Source organism: Varanus komodoensis, unplaced genomic scaffold (assembly GCF_004798865.1).
Source record: "Varanus komodoensis strain SLA01 unplaced genomic scaffold, ASM479886v1 scaffold1, whole genome shotgun sequence".
Lineage (NCBI taxonomy): Eukaryota > Metazoa > Chordata > Lepidosauria > Squamata > Varanidae > Varanus > Varanus komodoensis.
This window is the reverse complement of record NW_025335268.1, coordinates 22,564,317-22,579,823: the sequence shown is the minus strand read 5'-3', so window position 1 is coordinate 22,579,823 and position 15,507 is coordinate 22,564,317. Positions and strand designations below refer to the sequence as shown.

The following is a 15,507-nucleotide window of genomic DNA, read 5'->3' as shown; positions in this document are numbered from 1 at the left end:
TGGCTTAGCACCAGAAATAAGCTACCCTATAGAAAGCCATCTCATTTTACCATGATACAATAATCCATCATGGCTGGTTACTCATCATGAGTTGTTGTACCATTTGAACCTAGTCTTTGTGTAGTATCAAGCAGAACAGCTGGACATTTGCTGCCATTTTTGGTACAATTTCCCTTCCATTTAATTCACAGCCATTAGATTTGCAAATATTTCTGCATTTCTGGTGTTTTTAGAACTGTCATGGAACTGCAGAAGTGGATATCTGAAGACTTGTAGTCTTGTTGAACAGGTGGAGAGATGTCAATTCAACACTTAAAATTGAGAGGATAACAGGTGATTTCCCCCTACTTTTGGTGCACCATCTTTTGCTATTTTTTGAGATGCTGATAAAAATAATGATATAGAAATTGCAAACATAGTTGCACAATTTTCAAGGGCTAAAGCAATAATAATTTTAACCCTGAGTGAAATTTTTAAGCTCTGAAAAACAGAAATGGTTGTGAATAAAAAGCAATAATAATCAGACTAGACAGTGGGAGCCAAGGCAGGTTCTGCTACCAAGACTAAAACTGACTGGAGGACAGATGGGAAAGGAAGGGGAGAACAGCTCATGGTGAGCCTGAACATCTGGTGAATGTACTGTGGATTGCTCAGCAAACAACCAATAAACCATGGGACACTCATAGGGTAGCTACTCATAGGGTAGATGTGTGAATTACCCCTTGGCTTTATAACAGGTTATGAAAAAGTAATAGGATGAGATGAGATAATATAATAGTGTAATCAAAGTAAAATCAATAGTTTATTAGGGCAGCACTGTCTTTCTCTATTAGGGTAATTTTAATATTCATAGGAAATTTAGCATGTTGGTAACACAGGAAAAACTCATTTTAGCTTTGGATGTTTTTAACTCCGCTTCTTTATGTTACCTGGAAGGCAACACACTAATTATATTTACACACCTGGGGTTCAATCTAAAGTCAGTAGGTGGCATGGTCGGAGCATTTTTGAAGTGTGAAACATAAGTTTTCTTCTGAGGTGCATTTAAGCTTATTTTATGGAGCTGTTAAACATTACTAGAAACTTCTAAAGTTTATAGCTTATATACTTTATAAAGTTACAGCGCAAGCATATATTGTACTGATTATCTAAGTACTGCCATTCCAGAAGCAGTGAAAAGTATGATCTGGAAAACTTTCATCTGACTTCAGTCCCTGCAAGCCTTTCCTTAGAGTTGCAATTACTCTTGACCACATACAGAAAACAGTGCTGTAGTATTTCCTTAGCTGCCCAATATATCAAAGATTGATTTCTCTTGTCTGTATGAAAAGTTCAGTATGTGCACAGCTGCAAACAGAAACAAAATGCTGTGCGGAAGAACATACTACATAGTACTGAAACAGGCCAGGAAAGAGTTGCAAGGGCCATGGTTTTTAAGTACTAAGAGACGAGAGTAACTCTACTAAAGGATCCAGCTAGATAAAAGATTAATATAGAAATTAGTCAATAAAAGCTCTGCTTGCTAGCTACTTTGCACTGTCTCCATTAAGGTCCTCTCCCTTATTGGAAGAAAAAAGAAGACTACCCATCAAAAATTGAATTCTACCTCTGTGTCAAGATATCCAGTTGTACTCAGTGGTCTTTTTTCTTCCAGCACTACTGTAGCAGAATTTATAGCCCAATCTTTTACTAAATCTTTCTGGCTCTCGTTGATAACAGGCCTATTATAATCCTGGCTGTCATCCACTCCAAAAACCTGAAAATAAAACAAATCATCATACACATTAACTTAAAGCCTTCCTGATCATACTCAATTTGAATGTATGGGTAGTGCCACTACCAAATCAGTATGCCAGTTCTTTCTTTTTAAGCTTTAACAACATGTTCTGACATGTAAATCTTGTCACCAAATTGCTACAGAATTTTTTTTTTGAGCAGATAAGTATCACTTTTGGGGAAGGTTCAAAGAAACTAGCTAATCATTTTTGTAAGGTTGGGCTAATCTGAATAAAAAAGGAATGGACTAAGTGTGAAAAAACACCTTCAAATGGGTTTAATTTATAGATGTGTTTGGTATGCTACAAAATAATTAGAACAATGCTTAAATATATAAAGATACATGTGTTTATTGCAAACATTGGGTTGATTATAAAGAATGTACTTTTTATTTAATAAATTTCTATACCACCCAATAGCCAAAGCTCCATGGAAGGTTCTCCTGCTTGGGATTAGGAGAAATGTAACCAATATTGACATTTCTATAATGTGTAGATCTACAAAAGGAGCACAAATGGAAATATCCACAATGCATAGGTGTGTGGCATGAATGTAGGAGTTAGCATTCCAAGACAATGAAAATCAATGGTAACTTTCAAGAATGAAACTTTTGCATTTTGAATTTTTGAATGTATGGGTAGTGCCCTACCATTCCTAAAGCTGGTATGATGCAGTGTTGAAGTCTGCTGAAGAACTTAGATATGAGAATATTCTGCAAGGAATGAAGCTAAAGTACAAAAAATTTTGAATTTTAATGCTAGCATCAACATTTATCATCAGGTTTTGCATAGATCCAATATAAACCCAACTGATACTACAGATCATCACATTAACTCCTCTTTGTATATTAACAAAACCATCTTTCCTTGCTTTTCTGTTGTCTCTCATTTGCCAAATAAATACATGTGGGAAAGGAACCATCTCTTCTCCACCACCATCTTTTCCATCAACCTCAATGGCTTACTGAGCTAAAGGATATTCTCCCCCAACCATGCCTGTTTTATTTTTATTGTGCTCCTACTGACATCAATGGGGTAGAAATCAGTGTGCCAGGGTCAGGACTGACCTAGTTTAACTCCCTTGCTTGGGGAACAAGGTGCTTTCAATTGTGCCCAAGGCCTTTCTGTAAAGGTTTTGGATTCAATTATTTGGATCGAAGTAACTGACACGTGCAGATTATAGCCTACCTATACCACTTACCCATTTCTTCTGGGATCACTGCATTCCTCTATCATTTGCATTAGCTTTCTCCAGCCTAATGTATCCAGCTAATGCTCCCACTTATCTTTAACATCCTATTCTGACATTATCCATTTGCGTGAGGTGGTGCAGTTGGTCACATGTATCAATACTCCTTTGAAGTCATCCAAATGTGTAAACATGGGGAAAGGGAGGTTTGGCATACCATGCCATGTCTGGGCATGAGCCCAGGAAGATTAGATCCCTCTATATTCCAGACATTGCATTTCTTCATATATTTTTCTTTCAGTTTCCCTATCTGTATATTTCTTCTTTTTTGCCACTACAGCACTGCTTTTCTGAGCTGCCCATTAAATTGGAAGCATTTCCACAACAAATTATTCTTGGTAACAAATGGTATCTTTATTCACTTCATCTTTGACAACAATCTTTACACTTACTTTATCATGAGCAAGATGCAGAAAAGGTTTTGTTATATGGATTCAAGCATTTGTACATGCTTTTAAACAATGGGACATACACTATTAAGCATTTTCACACAAAGTTTATGTAATAATATCCTGTTAATGAAGATCGTTTTGCTTCTGAAAGGATCAGCATATCTACATGAATATCCCATAAAGCAAAACAACAACTACAACAACAAAATATGTAGATCTGTAGAGAGGGGCCCAGCTTTCACACATTAGGGTCTCCTCAGATAAATTTGTCTGATTCTGAGAAGGCAGAGGGCAGATGACTTTGCAGTTCCAAAATTATCAAAGAAAGATGCTCAGATAAAGCATGATAAACAGCCTGCCTTGGAAAAAGAAGACACCATTTCAGAAATGGGTGGGGAGAAGAATGAGTGGGAATTTATTGATGTAAGGAGACAAATTAAAAAGTGGCCAATGTCTAGCCCTCAAACAAGACCCACCCTGAGAATGGAGCCAGAATCACTCTGAAAAAGAGGGAAGAAGAGGATGTTTCAGCAAGTTTGGATTCAACTCTTCACATGAGCAAATACTTATCCCATCTCTCAAAGAAAATATTGCTTCGTTACCTGCTAAACCCTAATAAAAAGACTTATTCTTTTTATTCTTCTAATGTCTCATCCAAATCTGCTGGAGAGAGAAAAGAAGAAAGAAGAGCCCCGCTTTCAGTAGACTCCATCTTGAGCTCAGGGAGCTAGTTGCATGGTTCTTCCCATTCTGGGCTCTATTGTTAATTGATATTTAACTCACTGGCATAAAATACTTGCCTATCATCAGGGTGACAAAATTTCTAGAGTAAAAAAAATACCTGCTGCTAATTATTCATTTTGAGAAGGCACCCTGAACGTCTTAACATAATGAATATTGACTACAATATCTTGAGCAAAACCAACCTATCTTTTACAGAAGTAGGCCCCAAAAGAGTATCTCCAAAGTCCACTTATTAATCTGTGAAACTACTTACTCTAACCTTTTGCTGAAATTCTGAAACTTTGGTCATACCATGCCTTTTCTGTTAGAAGTGGTTAGGTCTTTTCTCTCAGTTTACTTGTATCAGCAGAGATGTATGCTCTGTTCATTTGCTTAAGTTTAAAACTTAAGAGAAAAAGAATGTTTCCAGAGACTTCAGATTTAAGGAAGCTGTTCTACTGGTTTTGGACTGCAACATCCATTCATATATTTCCACTATTGCTATTTGCTGTCATATAAGGCACTGGTAAAGATACCTTAAATGCTATGGCCTGGATCCAACAAGCTGAACAACTAGTTCCACATGCACAGTAGGTATTTGAGACCTCTGTTTCAAAACATGCTTGCCACTTGACATCGAGGGGCTTCTGTTAAAGAAATATGAGGAAGCATCAAAAACAGTTTGATACGTTATGGAGATCACTCATTCAAAAGGAAGTAAAAAACCCTGAAGTGACTGTTTAGGTTTCAGTCTAAATTTAGATTGTGAGCATGTGTATTTCTCTTGGAGATATATATTCTGGAGCCCATGGAATATAGTTAATTCCATTTTGGGACACTCCTAAAATTAAGAGAAGAATGCAGAAAAATTAATATTGCACTTCTCCATATAGCTTCCAATACTCCCAGGCTACTCAATTTCTAAACAAAGACGTGTTGCATTTTATTGGATAAATCCTTCACTACTGCATTACCAAAGCTGTGGCAATGGGAGTTTTGCATTCAACTGCAGCACCGTTCTGCCCAAAATTCTGCTCCCAAGCATTTCCAGGCTATTACATCTGGTGCAGCAGTGATCACTAGTAGCAGCTGCCATCACCAAGATAAAATAAACCCAGTCTCCTCCTCAGTCCCCAAGCAAACTCAGTCGTTTGCGAATGACTGCCAAGGAACCCTCTGGAGTCCTTTGGGGCTTTTTTGCAGCTTCTATTAAGTAAGAACAGTTAGATTGCAAGTTGTATTTAACACATTGTGTGCAACCTGGGTGTTGAAATAGCATAGCATGACCCCAAAATGTGGCGGGCCTCTGGTGGGCCTCCCTGCTCCCTCCAAAAAAAAAAGCACTCAATCTGGGTGTTGGTGAAAACAGGATAAAATATCAATTAAGAGTTTGGAGCACACAATAATAAGCATTTTAAAGAGGTAAACCACTTTCAGTGAAAAAAACAATAAGCAGTTCAAAGTAGCAAATTGGTGGTAAAGAACAGAATGGAAAAATACAATTTAGCTGTCATAGCCCTGTGCTGTCTACTTGCTTCTTTGCAGACCTGCTCTACTCATGGGACAGTCCTCCAGGTGCCTGTATCATTGTTTCTGCCCTTTGCTTGGGAAAAACTATACCCAGACAATCTTTCTGCATGCCTGCCACAAGCACCTTTACATCATTGTTCATGGAACTTCTGCAGGAAGAGAAAGACATCATGCCCCACTTCCTTTCTCAGCAGAGTTTATCTCTTTTGGTCTAGCTCTCCTTCCAAGGGTGGAGATTTTTGAAAAGTCTCTTTTGTTTTTGTCTGCTGTGTTTTTGTCTACTTGTGTTGTTCAGTAATGGTTCATCCCCATCTCTGAGGTGGATGCTAGAAGAGTCTTGTTGTTCAAGCACTTGGTGGTTTGGGAATTGTGTTGCTAGGAGTCAGTGCTTGGTCCTGGAATACTCTCAGCCACGTCGTCTGCATTGCAATGCCAGTGTCAAGTGACCTGGCAGTTTGCTCAGCAAAGACCTGCAGCTGATTGCAAAAGGGAGGTTTCTGTCTTTTGGACTTGGGTAAGATGGAATTGATATGTTCTGGCTGAGTGAGCTACTCCAAGTCAACCATAACACAGCTGTACTTACAGCTGTTTTTGATTCTGTCTTTGGATGCTTTAAGTATTGCAGAAAATCTTGCCTTTAGCATTTCCCATTCCTCTAAATAAAATATTGCATCAGAAAACAACTTCATCCATTAAAATCATTGATTCCGATTTTATTAATAGCTGTAATTTCAAAAGATGTGAAATTCTCAGGAAAATAATTGTTTCTGTCATGATTGAAGTACACCCATATTCTATGACTTAGAAACTCAGAATTCCTTAACTGTAACAAGGATGGTACGCAACATATTTAGTGCTCTGGGACCATCACCTTCCCAGCTCTTTATCATGCTGGTATAATGCTGTTACACTTTCTACTCATAGCTGTATCTGATTCGAGGTCAATTGGCCACCTTATTTATGTATTTAATTTATATGTCATCTTTCAGTCTATTAATGACATTTGAGGCAACTAACTCTCAACAAAATTTTAATTAGGACATAGCAGAAAGACAAGTAAATTAAAAAAGCAATAAAATACAACAATCAAAGAAACAAACAGGAACGTTCAATATAAAAAAAATCGTTCAGCAGCAGACTTGCTTATAAACCAGTCCTGCCAGGATAAAAACCTCTTTATTGGCAGACATACAACAGAAGTTATACCTCTCCACCCCATCCCTTGTTTCAAATAATAATCACAAATGGTTATTTTTTGGAAGTACCTATAGCTCTGATTCGGAGCTATTTCAAGAAATTGTTCTTCTTTCAACAATAAGAAATGTTGAAAAGTAATGCATAGCATTTATTCTGGATATAATTTACTTCAATAACAAGTCAACGAATCTTTCATCCTCCTCCTTCCCCACAAAAAAAAGAACACACACCCTACAATGGTACTTTAGTTTACTACATTTATATACAACTGCTCTAGGTTCACTATATGTAAAAAAACAACAACAGTTAACCAATTAGTTCCTCCAGCAATATAGGATGAATCATCTCATTGCCAAAGGCCCATAAATAAACACCACAAAATATAACTGAAAATGTTGCCACTTAGTGCTAGATGGTAAAGGATATGTAAGCCACAATGCTGAAAGGGGGGGGGGGGTCATTCAAAGTTCCAAAAGCTCTACAGTAAAAATTCCACTATCAAAACCCTTCCTCCTAGATAAGAATTTTCCTCTATTTTCATATCATACTGCCTCAAAAAGTTAATTTAGCTCTCTGAATATGAAAGCATATGGCTCTCATATTCAGAATGTTAGAGATGACTAGAATAGCCAATTAGGATATATAGCCTAGCCAGTGGAAAGAAGCCATAGTTTCCAAACATACTACTATAGTTTTACAGTTAAGGATGATTCAACAAAAACTGATGTTTTGTTTTACCATGAACAGATTATTTTATGTTTCAATATTGGTGCTGCTTCCTCTATAGGATATGGGAAAAAACGACAGATCCTTAACTTTGCTGAAGTACCATTTCATTTTTTACAATCTAACAGAAAGAAGAGAGAGGACAATGAAGCAGCAACAATATTGAAACATAAAATAATCTGTTCATGGTAAAACAAAACATCAGTTTTTGTTGAATCATCCTTAACTGTAAAACTATAGTAGTATGTTTGGAAACTATGGCTTCTTTCCACTGGCTAGGCTATATATCCTAATTGGCTATTCTAGTCATCTCTAACATTCTGAATATGAGAGCCATATGCTTTCATATTCAGAGTGTTAGAGATGACTAGAATAGCCAATTAGGATATATAGCCTAGCCAGTGGAAAGAAGCCATAGTTTCCAAACATACTACTATAGTTTTACAGTTAAGGATGATTCAACAAAAACTGATGTTTTGTTTTACCATGAACAGATTATTTTATGTTTCAATATTGTTGCTGCTTCATTGTCCTCTCTCTTCTTTCTGTTAGATTGTAAAAAATGAAATGGTACTTCAGCAAAGTTAAGGATCTGTCGTTTTTTCCCATATCCTATAGAGGAAGCAGCACCCTCATCGGAGAAAGAACTTCAAAGCTGGTAAGTTATATCCACTGAAATAGTGGTATTTTCTTTTAATGTATTTTGTTCTATTACAGCACAAAATGTAACATATGACTGAATTCCATGCCTACAATAAAACATGACACTAATTTAGAAAGCTGTGAAACTTTGGCCATAACTGCTGCTACAATTCAGTGTTTCCAGCTCCTGATATACAGTAAAATACAGTGGTATCTCAGCTCACGAATGCCTCAGTTCACGACCAAATCAGGTTGCGAACAGAAATTTCATAAAAATTTGGCTGCAGGTCATGAACGCTGCATCAGGTGACGATCACGAGTGCGCCTGCCTTCCCTGCACAGGCGTGCTGGGGGGGGGGACGGCCGGGGTCATGGTGGGGGGGGGGGAGATTGCGCCCACGTTCCCTGCCCAAGCACGCCTGCGCCCGCCTCCTCCCCCATGCGCCCATACCCGCTTCCCCCCACCCCCCCGCATGATCGCTGCGGGGGAGATGGCTGCGATCTTTGTTGTTCTTTGTCACTTTGCTTCAAATTTTTGTGAGTAAAGAAATCGTTGCAGAATGGATTATCCTTATTTACATTGACCCTTATGGGAAAATTTGACTTGGCTCACTACCAATTTGGGTCACGACCAGAGTCCTGGAACAGATTATGTTCATGAGCCAAGGTACCACTCTATTCCCATGTGACAGCTCCAAGGGAGATAGCCCAACCTGGTAGACAAGCTTCAATAACTGAGCTATTGTTGTTACATTGCATTTATAATCCCCCCTTTTTTCCTTCTATTGAAGAACTCAGGACAGCTTACATAGCTCCATTTTATCCTCACAACAACAACAACCCTGTTAAGGGAGGCTGAGAGTCTGTGGCTGCCCAAAGTTACCCAGTGAGCTTCATGGCTGAGTGGGGACTAGAACCCAGAACTCCCAAGTCCTCAATCGAACACACTAACCACCACACCAGATTGGCACCAATAATCTTCTCATCATACTTCTGGAACCACCGAGAATTGTTGTATAGAAGCTGAAATCTACCATTTCCTTAAAACAGATTTCCTGCATTCAGTGGAAATGTATTTTTGCTCTTGGAGCAATTTCAGGGGCAACATTCAGCAATCATCTGCATTTCAGACAGTAAGCGGCAAAGACAACTTCTTACTTCTCATTTTGACTGAAGTATGTACAAAATATACACTCCCTTCATAACTTAAAAAGAGTGTGTGCACATTTAATTGCTGGCTTTTATGATAAAATGTTATGTAGAGTTGGAGTCCAGTTCCTTCTCAGGTTATCTGCTATATAACACTGGAAAATAAAGGGACTCAAATCAGAATGCATCATGTTCTGCTGATAAAAAGCATCCTTGATTTGTTTTGGCTATCTGAACTATGTCCAAAATATAAAGCAAGTTATTGCCTAAGATAAGAAGATGAGGTCCATCTCTAGTGGTGCTGTGACATTCATTCAGTTGGACATGGTATTCCATCAAATAACTTCCAAGAGATTTTGACATTAAATATGTAGCATAAATGTCTATAACAAAATGTACCATGTTGCTCTTCATAATGTAATGTGTACCTTTCAGTTCCCTTTTTCAACATACAACTAAGATTTATTAATTTTATGGGAGATCAGTAAGAACTCATGTGATTTCACATCTGTATTATACATCTTTTATGTCAATTGTTCAAGAACACACATTATCAAAGGAAAAAAATTCCACTTGACATAATCTATAACACTTACTTTGTATTTCATATAATTTGCAATGGTCAGTTTTCTGAACTGAGGGTATGGGCATTTCAATTAGTATGAGTTGAGTTTACTCTTAAAATTACATATTCAAGGTTTTATCCCAAAATAAAATGTTAATAATTTAAAAACAAAACATGTATAGATCTAGTTCAAGTTCCATTTCTAGAAACTTGAAAGGAATGTCAGATAATTTTTCCAAGCCTTAAATGTGGTGTGGTTGGTGGAAAAATAAAATGAAAGCTTGAGTGTAACTTCAAGTTTGAAACAAATATGAAACATAAGCTAGTATTACTGCTAAATTACAGAGTAAAGAAAATCTATAAGAAATTGGTGGTGTACAGAAAATTAAGCAGTATTCTAAGGAATAGTAAATTTGGCTAAGTCAGATATAGTATTTCAGCAAATATCATTGTAAAGCTGGTACAAACGTTATAGAGACAGAACAAATAACTTTGTTAAAATTTAATGTTTTTGTTCTTATATTTTATTTCATTTAGTTAATGATTATTATTACTATTATTTTAAACTGGACATGGGTTCTTGCTCTTTGAACAGTGTAATCTAGTGTGGATGCCTGCAGCCCTCCAAATTTGGAAATTATGGGCAATCTACTGAGGGTGGAAGAAGTGCACAGGAGAGGATAACCAACTTGTACCTCCCATCCTGTAAAAGACTTAGGAGGTCAGTTTTAGCCATCTAAGTCCTTTGTCCCGGAATGCAAGGAGGTGAAGCTGAAGAGCTGCCAGGATTCTTCATACACTGGCAAGCCTGCTCTCCCTGCAGAAAGTCTAGAAATACCTGACTCTTACAATGTCTTACAACTTTAAAGCAGAGCAAGAACACTCCAAATTCAGGCTCCAACTAGAGATAGAATCCCAGCTTCTTCTATGGCTCTCAAGACTCTGTCCAGCTGCCATAGTATGGCACCTTAAACTATTTAGGCAGCAATTCTAAAATATATTTCCAGGGAATAAACCCCACTGAATTCAATGTAACTTATTTCTGAGTAGACATGTGTAGGGTTGCATTGTTACACTATTTACTTTTCCCAATTACAACTTTAGATTTGTACAACTTATTATTTTTTAAAGGATTAAGAAATTAGCTTTTCAATTAAAATGGTTGCTTTAAACATATTTTAACACAAATCTGATCCAAGACAGCTAAAAAAATCAGGAAATATAATCCTTGTTTCATACCATTTTCTTTTTGAAAAACAGGAAAGTTTATTTTCAAAGTCAGTAATGTATGCTCACACAAGAAAACCTACTGAACAGCTCACAACATAGTATCAGTATTTCCATCTTCTTCAGTGTATGTAAATAGTGATGATGATTAATAATATTAAGGGTTTGAAAATCTGACTTTCAAAAGTATCAACATAATATCCAATAATTCATGCTCTGCATACTAGAAACAAGCATAAGAAAACAAGCATTAATTGTAAATTTAATCATGAGCAGTACTCCATGAACAGGTCATTTGTGAACAGAATCTTTCTAGAACTGTTTATCAATATACCCTGTACTACTTCAATAATTGTACTTAGTGACCGAATGCCACTGCTGTGGACAGGGATTTTTAATAATGGCATTAAAAATTAAATGGCATAAAGAGTTAAATGGCTTACCTTATCAATCATCTTGCGAGCTTCAACTTCCTCAGTATTGGGATTTTCTAATTCAATTGTATAAGTACCTTTATCACTTTGGTCATCATCATCTTTTTCAACAGTCACTGAAACCATTTGGCTTTTTAACTTTTTCTCCATGTCCTCATTTGGACTTGGTCTGTGCCCAAGGCTTCCAGAACTCCTTAACAACGCAGTCTGTAAGAAAGGTAATGCAGCAGAAGGTTCTTCTGATTTTTGCTTTAATAATTTTGCATGAACTGATCTTTGCTGTGTAGAACTATTTTGTAAAGGCGATGAACTCCCTTTAGAGTCAATTGCAGCAGTTTTCACCTTTTCAGTTCTTGTATGGGGTGATGAGGAAGGTGGTTCAGGGCACAAAGCTCCAACGTTTTGAGAAAAGGAGTATGATCTCCGCTTCCGGGGATGACCTTCATCAAAAAACTCAATCATAAAAGCAGTCTGACTTGCAGTAGGTTGATCTGAATGTTTCTCTATCTCCTGTGCTTTTGCATGCAATTTTTTCTGTTCAGTATAATGCCTTAACTGGTCTTCAAGTGCTGCCCGTTTGCTGTAATGCTTGTGTGCCCCAATATTTTCTGAATCACTCTGTGTCCCATCATCATGTTTATTTCCTGGAAAGACAAAAGATAGAAAGCTAGCTCTACATAAGCAGCAATAACATGGAAATAATCACCCAGTGTGAAGTAAACAGAGACAATATTTGTTTTTCTGTTAGAAGCTCAACTATCCATTGCAAGCTTCCTATAGCAACAACAACATACATTCAGATTTGCCATGTAACAATGGAGCTTTTCATAGCTAATCAGTGAGAGGGATGTCTTTGAATTGTCTTGTTCTGAAAAACATTCAGTACTTATTGATGTTCACTGACAAACTCTGAAGGTGCAACAACAGCTATATTGAAATTAGATCTCAGCAACTAAATAATAAAAATATACAGTCCAGCAAGCTACAAATATCTCCTGAGCCAGAAAACAAACCTTGCTTCTACAGATGTTACATGAATGGAAGCCATCTCATTATAACTGGGAGCCATCTCCTGAAAGTATAGATCTGAAACACTGCTTGGAGTTGTTTTTCCAGAACAGTTTTGATCTATTCAACACTATGGTTTCTGAAATACAATTCTTTATTTGCAGTAACAAATATTTATCAAACATATAGTAATTTTTTTCTACAGTCAAGTAATTAATTTGAATTATACCAAAGACAGAGCAAAATAAGTCTTTTGTTATTAAGCCTTTTTGAAAAATCATTAATAAGACACACGTTAGGTGCATGGAGAAAGAGTTCTAAATGAACATTAAATATCTGCAACTGAAGAGGTTGAAAATACACAAACCAAAATTTTATTAAAGGATCTTCATGGAAACCCTCAGAGTAAAGAAGGGTCATGAAGCAATCAACAAAGTGTTACTATAATAAGAACAGTGGAATATCTCAATTTTCATCTACTAAGTTGCTGTGTAATTTTACCTCCCCTTTGGTCCCCATCAGCAAATTCCAGGCACAGGCTGAAATCCAGGTATTGCCCAATATTGAACTATAACCAATTCTGGTCAGCAAATGCAAGGCTTTGGTGCCAGGAGAGATAAGGCCAGTTCTGGCCTGTTGCAAATAGTGCCAGTAGTTGTTCCTTGGCTACTTAGTTACCCAATATGTGAGAACAGATGTTGGAGGAGAGGGCCAAGCATAGGTGTGGGTTCCACCCCAAATCTTCAATATAGTCAGTATGCCAGAACAGCAGTGACAAAGTGTTAAGACTGAAAGGTGCAGAATAAAACAAGATCCAGTGATGATCAATGTACTGATTGTGTTTGAAATCCTTATCATTGGAACTTTAATACATGAATGTGTTTTGGTACATGTTCTTTAACTCCCTTTTCTAAGTTTATTTTTAGTGTAGAATAAATCTTTATTTTGAAAATTTCACTAATATTGACCTGGGAACTTATAAAGTGAACTATTTTATTCCAAGATAGTTCACTACTACCTTCTGACAGTGCACAGACTGCTTTTGAGCAATGCCTTCTGCTCCCAAACCAGTTTGCCCTATTGAAGAAAGCTAGGTGTAAAACCACATCACAGGAGCAGTTCTTTGGAAGCTGGCCAGTTTTTAATATTACATAATCACTAAGAAACAATTCTATGCATGTTAGACAGAAAGAACTGCTACAACACAAACATCCCCTCAGCCACCTGTGGTGGTCAGGGCATTTTGTCTTAACATGTATAGATTATGCTTTAAATGTAATTTAGTTCAAGGGATCACATGACTTTAGTTAAAGTTATAGATGAAAATTTACCAGAAATCCTGCATTTTGCAGAGTAACCAAAACATTGATGTGTTTTTAATGTTTTGCAAGTAGCATTCGATAGTATTCAAAGGAAATGTTTGGGAAATGTACAGATCGTATACAATGTTAAGCTTTGACTAAATAACCTTCTGGCTGGCAAGAGTGTACTGAATGTATACAGTTCCATTTAGCATACTTACTATAGAACATTCTAGGGAAAGGAAATACAGCTGAAATTGTTTATGTTACCTTTCAGTCTCTTCAAGTAGACTGGAACATCACTCTTAATACTTTTTGAATCTTCCTCTGTTGCATCCCAGATCATTGTTGGGGGATTGTTTTGTGCTAACCAGTTTGCCACTTTACTCTCTGGTGCCATCATCACAGTTTGAAGCCCAGGAAGATCCTGAGCACCAGAAGGAGAAGGCTTCTTAGACTTGTGGCGCTGATCCGGAGTGAATTTGGTGACATGATCTCTGATGGTTACTTTTCCTGGAGTGCTGTCATCAAATTCAATAGTAAATGAAGCATGCCCTGCCCCTGCTATGTGTGTGTCTTTTGTTGGAATTTCATGAATAGCACCCTCAGTTATTTGTGAGTGTTGCTGGAATTCCTTTGTAGGGATTTCAAAATAACTTGGCTCCCTACAGAAAGGATAAGGTTCTTCTTCACTTGCAGCTGCAGATTGCTCCTCAGCTTGCTTGCCATCTGTGCTGCATCCTAGTAAGAAAAATAAAGAAATTGAAATCCCCCAATATTGTGAAATCTGAGTCTTCAAGGAATTTCAGAATTCACATAAAAGCCAGGTGGTCATTCTTGGAAAGGAAATACAAGTCTGTGCAGAAAGACTGAATATATAGTTCCAGAACAGCAACTCATTTCTATGCTGTTGATATTTTCATACTGAAGATGGGCATGAAATTAAGCATATCTAATTGAAAGAATGCTCACTAAGAATGTAGACGAAAATTTGGACTCCAAGTGGTTCATGGATGTCAAATGGTGACACAATTTAATGGAGTCACTGGCAAGAATGAATACATAAGAGAGGATCCCCCAAAATTCTGACTTTTCACTTGCATGAGCTTCTAAGCCAATATGCAACTGGCTTTAAGATTTTAAAAGATCTCTACTAGTGAGAGAACCAAGCAAGTAAGCTAGATTGTAGGGACTCAAGACACTTGTGAAAATCCAATTTATAGATTACAGAGGGAGAAAGGAAGGCAAATTTAAAACAAATTTACTACAGCAGGAAGAAACATGCAGAATTTGGAATTATCTTGCTTTTTGATGAAACAAAGAAAGCAGCAGCAGAAGAAAGACACAATGTACATTCTGAATAAATACTAAAGCTTTTGTGGAGCTTGTAGCAAAACATTATGCATTTAGCATAATAAGCTTGCTTGTCAAAGATGTGATGCAACACAAGCAAGTACTCCTGAAGTGAATTTCAACAGGTGAATAATATCCTTTACTTTAAGATGCACATAAAAAGTAACAAAAAGGGAGAATGTCAAAATAGCAGGACATTTCTAAGGTATCTCTTAATGTGTACAGTATGTGGATGA

General features: G+C 37.1%; 1 protein-coding gene across 9 annotated transcripts in view; it reads right to left on the bottom strand.

Moving 5' to 3' along the window:
• The window catches only part of CEP170 (centrosomal protein 170), a 97,156-nt gene that overhangs the window by 41,518 nt on the left and 40,131 nt on the right, over positions 1-15,507 (bottom strand). For 5 of the 9 annotated variants that reach the window (XM_044419641.1, XM_044419649.1, XM_044419658.1 and 2 more), the window contains exons 8-11: positions 14,189-14,659; positions 11,619-12,253; positions 4,676-4,786; positions 1,607-1,756 (exon numbers count right to left, since the gene is read on the bottom strand). In XM_044419641.1, coding sequence (XP_044275576.1) covers positions 1,607-1,756; positions 4,676-4,786; positions 11,619-12,253; positions 14,189-14,659 — 1,367 coding nt within the window. The remainder of the gene's footprint in view (positions 1-1,606; positions 1,757-4,675; positions 4,787-11,618; positions 12,254-14,188; positions 14,660-15,507) is intronic. The other 4 variants (XM_044419674.1, XM_044419682.1, XM_044419700.1 and 1 more) reach the window with 3 other exon arrangements.